A 7,047-nucleotide genomic window follows, 5' to 3' on the forward strand; every position below is an offset into this window, starting at 1 on the left:
GTGTGTGTGTGTGTGTGGTGTGTCTGTGTGAGATGCTGTGTGTGTCTCTGTGTGTCTGTGTCTGTGTGTGTGCGTGCACAAATGGACATGCCTCGACAGGCTGGGAGGAAGAGTTGGGGGCCCCAGTCAGCTCTCTGGCTGTCAGGACCCGGTGTGTCCATTTCTAAGGTCATGTTCGTTGCTGGCTTCACTGCCTCTCCTTCCCCTGATGAACTCCTAGGACAAGCCAGGAAGGAGCCTGTCACAAACGTCATCAATGTGCAAGTAGGGTGACCAACTCACCCTGGTTTGCCTGGGACTTTCCTGGTTTCAGAACCTGGGCATCCCTCCCCACTGGCCCTGGCAAATGAGGATGATTGTCAAGGGCTTTGGAAGATGCTGCTTCTCCTGGGCATCTTCTGGAAGCCTTCCTGCACAGGTGTGCATCCCCCTTTCCGTGCAGCGCAAAGGAGCCTGGAACAGAGGGCTCCTTGGGCCCCGGTGGGACCCTTAGAGTTTGCTGGCAGTAGAGCGGGGTGGGGCCAGGGTGTGCCCTCTGTACTTTTCTCTGGTGTCTGCCCTTCCTTCTCTCATTCTCCTGCCTCCCTCTTGTCTCTTGAGCATCCCAGGTCCTTCTCACCTTCCCAGGACCCCATCCTGGGAGCTGGAGCTGGCTCTCTGAACATCTTTCGAATCAGAGAACTGGTCCCCCAGGCGGGGAGAAGTCCTACATCTGTGGCTGGCCAACCCGTTCTTTAGTTGATCCATCACACACCTGTGTGAGGCAAGGTGCTGGTCTCTGGGGGGCAATGGTAAGTGAATTATCCTCCTTCACTTGAGCGGTTCAGTCCAGTGAGGGAGGCAGAGCTGAACCAGACACATGGCCATGCAACAGGGAAAGAGGGCCGCTGGACTTAGAAACCAGAGGATGGTGGGAGCACAAAGGGCAGCAACCTCTTCTGCCTGGGGAGCTCGGGAAGGCTCAAAAAGGGAGGGGATAAATGAGTTGGGTTCTGAAGGATGAATAGAAGTTGACCAGATGAAGATGAGGAGGAAAGTAAAGGATATTTCACACAAAGAGTCCAGCTAACACCACCATTGTGGACCACCCTGTGAAAGGAAACCCCTCAATTTTGACCCATCACCACCTAGTTCTGGCAGAAAATGACTCAGCTGCTGTGTTAATGAGCATGAAAAACTTCTTGGACCGACTCACCGTGAAGAAGTCACAGAGCGTTATGTGAGGGAAGACCTCATGGGCTCTGTTCTTTGCGCACTGACGCCTGCTCTCTCTCCAGAACTCTTGAAGTTTGTCCAGCAGGGGTCCCGTGGGACAGAGGAAAAGGGCGTACTCCTGGGGGATGGGGTCGTCGAGAGAAGGGTCATTGCAATGGCAGTGCAGCCTGCAACAGAGAATGGGACACTTTTACCTGGCATCGTGGCCAAAAGAGTTTTTCCCCATGGAGGACACGGGACAGTGGTGACAGCGACTCAGAACAGCAGGCCGTGCAGAGCAGAGGTGTCCATGCCCGGGCGGGACTTGCCGAGCATGGGGCTGAGTGTGGCCGCAGAGCAGGTCAGTGTCCAGCCAGGTCTCAGATCCTGGCTAGTCTGATTCCCAGGCCAAAGACCCAGAAAAGCAGAGAAAGGTGACAGAAACACTCAAAACCTGGTCTTCTAATGGTGTTTGTGGGCCAGTCATCTCCTTAGAGTTGAAAATTTTGTGGAAAAAAACTCACACTTTAATTTTATCTCCAACTTCAAATTAAGTGTAAAAATCAAAGCCACAAAGAACTAGACAGAACTTAGGTGGCTACTCTATTTTCTTTCAATTCAGAAAGTTATTTTAAATACTAAGAAAAAAAATACTAGGAAAAATGACATAGAGCCCCCAATTCAAGTTCATTCTCACCAATAATAAAAAAATAATTGGGGCTTCCCTGGTGGCGCAGTGGTTGAGAGTCCGCCTGCCGATGTAGGGGACACGGGTTCGTGCCCGGGTCCAGGAGGATCCCACATGCCGCGGAGCGGCTGGGCCCGTGAGCCATGGCCGCTGAGCCTGCGCGTCCGGAGCCTGTGCTCCGCAACGGGAGAGGCCACAGCAGTGAGAGCCCCGCGTACCGCAACAAAACAAAAAAAAAGAGGCAACCATGAGACACTAATTTCTCACTTGTCAAATTAACAGAATGTCTTTGAGAGGGTGAAAGTTAGGCTTAATTGTGTCGAAGGTGCAGTGAGACTTAAGGATGAATTTCTGCAACCTTTACATATAGCAGTTTGCTAAGATGTGTCAATAGCCTTAAAATACCCATTATTTGAACTAATAATTCCACTTCCAGAAATTTATCCGAGGCAAAAAGTATAGATAAGACTTCATATAACATATTCATTGTACGGTTATTTATAATAGGAAAGAAGGAAAAAACGAGAAAAAAGATAGTAACTTTATCATGCAGTCATTGGAAATTATGGATTTGAATAATTTTTGATGACTCAGAGAAGTGCTTGTGATATAATATTGAATTTAGGAATCAGGGTACAGCCACTGGAGAAAACATAAGATACACACAAATACCTTCTCCTTAATAAAAAAAAAAATACCAATAGAGGAAGCTATACCCCTTCCACTGTAGCTCACTTCCCCTTTTCTAGAGGAAACCTCAAGTCTTAACCTGCTTTGTTTTCTTCGAGACATCTAGGTAACCAATCCAGATAGCACTTGTGTGTGTTTTATATAAATCATAAGCTATTGCTCAAATAATTCAGCAACTTGCATTTTTTACTCAACCCTGTGGTTTTGTAATCTCCCCACATCGATACACATACATCTGGGGAAGTTTGTCAGAATGAAGCTTCTAAGGTCTGTGTAACAGTGCACCATCTACATAGCTCATCCACCCATGCATTGATGGACAGTTAAATTGTTTTCTTTTTTTAAAATTTCACAGCTCTGTGATCGAGATCTTTGTCCGTGCCCTTTTAGGTCCTCTGTGTCTCTCCAGGGAATGTACTTGGACATGAACTTCTGGGGGGCAGCTACGCATTTTCAGTGTTGATATCCACCGCTATTGCAGCTGAGAAAGCGAGAGACCACCTTCCCCGCATTCTCACCAACACTCGAAGCCGCCTTTTGCTGTTAACGGCATCCTGATTTGCAGCGCCCCGCCCCCGATTAGGAGTGCGGTTGCGCCCACTCTCACAGAATCTCGGGGACCCACCACCTCCCTGTTCTCCGGCGGGTCTGCTGGGCTTTCTGGCTGAGTCACCACTAGCACGACCCTCAGGGCAGTGGGTTTGGTTTTTAATTCCAATGGACTTTAGGGTTAGCCTAGCCCAGAGGGTCCCAGGTGCTTCCCTTTGTCCCGTACAGGGCGGGCATTTTTGCCCTTGGCCTAGAGTTGTTGGAGGAGGAGGGGGTTCCCGCCGAGGACACGCTGAGCCCTAAGAGACCTGGTGCCTGTGTCTGCCATCCTGCTCTGGGGAGGGCACCCCAGCCTGGCGGGACCTGGGGTTTTTGTTTGATTTTCACTGCAGCTGTTCCCGGGCGGAGCACGAGGGGACTTCCCACCAGGGGAAGGATGATGGCCTCAGGCCACACGCGGGCGGGACTGAGTTTTAGAGAACGGGGTGTCCTCTTTGATTCCCAGGGTTGGAAACCGAGGCCCGTAGCAGCAGGAGGCTGGCAGAGCCGCAGAGCTGAAGGCTGGCTGAGCCTCCTGGAACCCAGAGCTCCCCCCAGACCCCGGGCACCTGGCACCCTGAGGGGCAACGTGCGAGACCTTGGGGGGCATTCAGCACCACCTGCAAGTTCTCGCCCCATCAGAGGTGAAGACGGTGGCAACCTCGCGTTCATATCAGCAGGAATGGCTCTGTCCTGTCTACTCAACAGATCACATGGAAATTAGTCTTCACCGACAGGCACGTTTGGATTAAATCAGACTTTTAAGTGAAGAAAACGTTGTTCAAAGCTCTCTCTCTTTTGTTTTCCATTTTAACCGGGGCCCCTTTATTCCTTTCCCTGGGTACTGGGTGGGCGGCATGGAGGTTCCCCGCCCCCTGGAGTGTCCTGGGCACTTCCCAGCGCTCACCCTGCTGAGATCTCACCGCACCTACCAGTCTGACGCCTCCGCCGCCGTCTTCCTTCCAGTCGCCGCCAACGCCTTGAGCCTGTGGGGAGGGAGAACACGAGGAGCTCTCAGAACCTGCCTTCTGTTCTTTGGAAAAGGTCAGAGAGACAGGAATGTCCCTGAAGCACATGGGACCTTAGGGGGTCCCCCCCAGGGGCTGGACGGCCAGACCTCACAGTGGGATGCAGCGCCCAGGCCTCCGCCCTCCGCGTGGCATCACTGTGGTTTTGGAAACGCAGACACCCTGCATCTCAGCCCATCATTTCCCTTCCCTGGCCCCCACCCCCAGTCCCTGGCACGGAGTCCAAGGGCTCCTGTCCTGAGGTCCACCCACACCTGAATCCCGTGTCCCCATCCCTCCCCAACGCACCTGCTCCCAAGCCAGGTGGACCCGCTCTTGGACCCTTGAGTCGGCTGTGCAGGGCCATGTCCCAGGCTTGCACACCTGCCTCCCTGCCAAGATTAGGCCCGGTGCCAACATGCCCTGGGGCAAATGGCACTGGGTCTTCCAGGCTCGGCTCAGAGGTTTCTCTTCCAGGAAGCCCTCCGCAAACCACCCAAGCAGGATGCCCGTGCAGCTCTCCTGCACTTCCCCACCGCACATATGGCCACCTTGCCCCTCATCTCAATGGACTTGAGTCCATCTACCTGATCAACTGGACCACAAGCTCCCTGGGCCCAACCAAGTCTTAAGCATCCTTGAAACTGGGATGAACGTACACTGAATGGAGTTTAACTGAAGGGGACTGAACTGGACAGATGGAGTTTGGTGAAGGTAATTCATCCGGGAATCCAGCCTGGAAATAGCCGGAGTTGACCAGGCACCCAAGATGGCCAGTGCCCAGCGCTGCTATTTCAGAGGATACTGGCGGGGATGAGGCTGCTTGGAGACGTTAACAGGAGCCTTACCTGGGCACTCTCGCCTAAGGGAGACGTTTAAAACACGTTTCTCCACCTCCAACACGCAGCTGTTTAAACTGGAAGGAATTTTGAGTATGTCTCCGATGGTGGCTTCGGTCACATAATAAAGCGTGAGTGTTGCGAGCGTGAGTGTTACTGGGAGTGGGGTTCCAGCCCTGCCCCTCCAGAATCTGCCCTCTCCAGCCTCGGTGTCCCCGTCTGCCCCTGACGGACGGTGCCCGGCCCACGGCAAGCACCCTGCACACGCCTGGTTCTGTTCCCGTCGCACAGACCCCCGATTCACTATGAGCATAGCATGACAACAAAGTCCTGATTTGGGTTGGGGAGGAAAGGGGTCCAGCCTCAGTCATTCCACGCAGCCGGGCAAGGGTTTGTCATCTGTCTAAGGAGAGTTTGCCCCCCCCCCCAAATCCGAGTTTACCTAAGGGGACTTATGATGTATTTCCCACATGAATAAACACGTGAAAAGCACCAGATCTAAGAACCCTGTGGAAGCTGCAACCTGATGTCAGTCTCAAGCTCGTTGTTTTGGGGGACCCTGTCCTCTCCCGGAGGGTAACCTTCAAGGTGGAGTTGTCTCTGCGTGGCCCTTCTCCTTGGACAAGTAGGCTCATGTCCCCCCTGCTCGGGGAGTTCCTTAACCATTTCGCTCCATTATCAGACATTCAAGAGAGTCCTCCCCTAAGGACAAGGGGTTTCCCTGCATATTTAGAACTACATTCTTGTGTATTTCAAGAGATCCCAGCATCAGAGACCCACCCGGCTTTGGGGCTTTCAAATTCGAGTCTAAAAAGCTGTCTCAGATTCACTGAGCTGCCCACAGAGGAGGTACAGCCAGGCCCCTCCAAACCCTGCTTCCAATTTTCACAAATTTCAAGGTCCCTCCATCACCAGCCAGCAGAGTTTGTCTTTAAAAGGCAAAGATCGTGTCATTTATAAAAGCAGAAAAGGCCTCATTTTGAGCCAGTCTCTGGCCCTGCACGGTGCACCCCTTGACAGGAAGTAAGTGCTCTGAGCCACCTGCAGTTTTGTGGCCCCAGAGGGGCCAGCTCAGGGTCCAGGGCACATGGCCAGCCAGGGCGGTACTCACGCGATGTGTGCCGGGAAGCCCATGCCCAGGAGGGGGTCCAGGAGCGAGGTGGTGCTGCGGCCCTTGAGCTTGTTGGAAACCTTGGCATAGATCTGAGTCTCGCCCGCTGCCATCTCTTCCTGATGCCGACTGAAGCGAGCAGATAAAGCAGGGAGGGAGAGGCAGGGGAGGCTGAGGCTGAGAAGAAAAACCTCAAGCCCGTTTTGATCTTTCTGACAAAAGCTAATATCCTGTTTGCATGAGCTATTGGTTTTCAGAATTCTCTTTGCAGAGTACGGGTGCAAGGTCAACGAAGCCCCTTCCACAGTGGGGTTTGGAGTCTAGAGGTCCAACCGAGTACCTGCAGGGGATCGGCCTTGGCTCTGACTTGGGCTGTATTGGGGAGCGAGTCGGCCTGAGAGGGAGGGGGCAGGGTGGGGGAGGGGAAGCCGGTGTGGGGTTAACTCTGAACCACTGTATCTTAACTTCCTTATCTGCAAGGCACTGCATCTAGTGTCCCTGCTAGCTCTAAAAGGTTTGGCTCTTCTAGTTATTCATTGACTTTTTCTTTTTAATTTAAAAAACTCTTAAAGTTTAATATGCATGCAGAAAAGCTGATGAATCGTACGTGTACAGCTCAATGCATTTTCACAAAGTGAGCTCGCTAACCTAACCCTCCAAGACCAGCAATAAAACAAAGGTCCTCAACCAGGGGAATTTTGGCCCCCATCCCCAGGGACCGCTGGCAATGTTTGGAGACATTTTTTGTTGTCACAGCTGGAGGAGGGGGTGTTTGCTACGTGCACCCAGTGGGCTGAGGCCAGGAATGCTGCAGCGTATATGACAGCAAAGAAGGGCCCAGACCAAGATGTCAACAGTGTCAAGGTTGAGAAACCCTGTTCTAGAACATCACCAGAACCTCAGAAAACCCCTGGCCCCCAGCATCATTCC

At 52.6% G+C, this 7,047-nt stretch overlaps 1 protein-coding gene across 1 annotated transcript in view; it reads right to left on the reverse strand.

The window, feature by feature from the left end:
- UBASH3A (ubiquitin associated and SH3 domain containing A) overlaps positions 1 to 6,506 on the reverse strand; it is a 40,225-nt gene extending 33,719 nt beyond the window's left edge. Inside the window, exons 1-3 of the mRNA XM_027090384.1 lie at positions 6,118 to 6,506; positions 4,093 to 4,146; positions 1,196 to 1,382 (exon numbers count right to left, since the gene is read on the reverse strand). Of these exons, the coding sequence (XP_026946185.1) occupies positions 1,196 to 1,382; positions 4,093 to 4,146; positions 6,118 to 6,230 (354 nt within the window). The 5' untranslated portion in view covers positions 6,231 to 6,506. The remainder of the gene's footprint in view (positions 1 to 1,195; positions 1,383 to 4,092; positions 4,147 to 6,117) is intronic.
- Between the last annotated feature and the right edge of the window lie 541 nt (positions 6,507 to 7,047).

The sequence above is a fragment of the Aethalodelphis obliquidens genome, unplaced genomic scaffold (assembly GCF_003676395.1).
Source record: "Aethalodelphis obliquidens isolate GAN/ISIS:26980383/991018 unplaced genomic scaffold, ASM367639v1 scaffold1, whole genome shotgun sequence".
Lineage (NCBI taxonomy): Eukaryota > Metazoa > Chordata > Mammalia > Artiodactyla > Delphinidae > Aethalodelphis > Aethalodelphis obliquidens.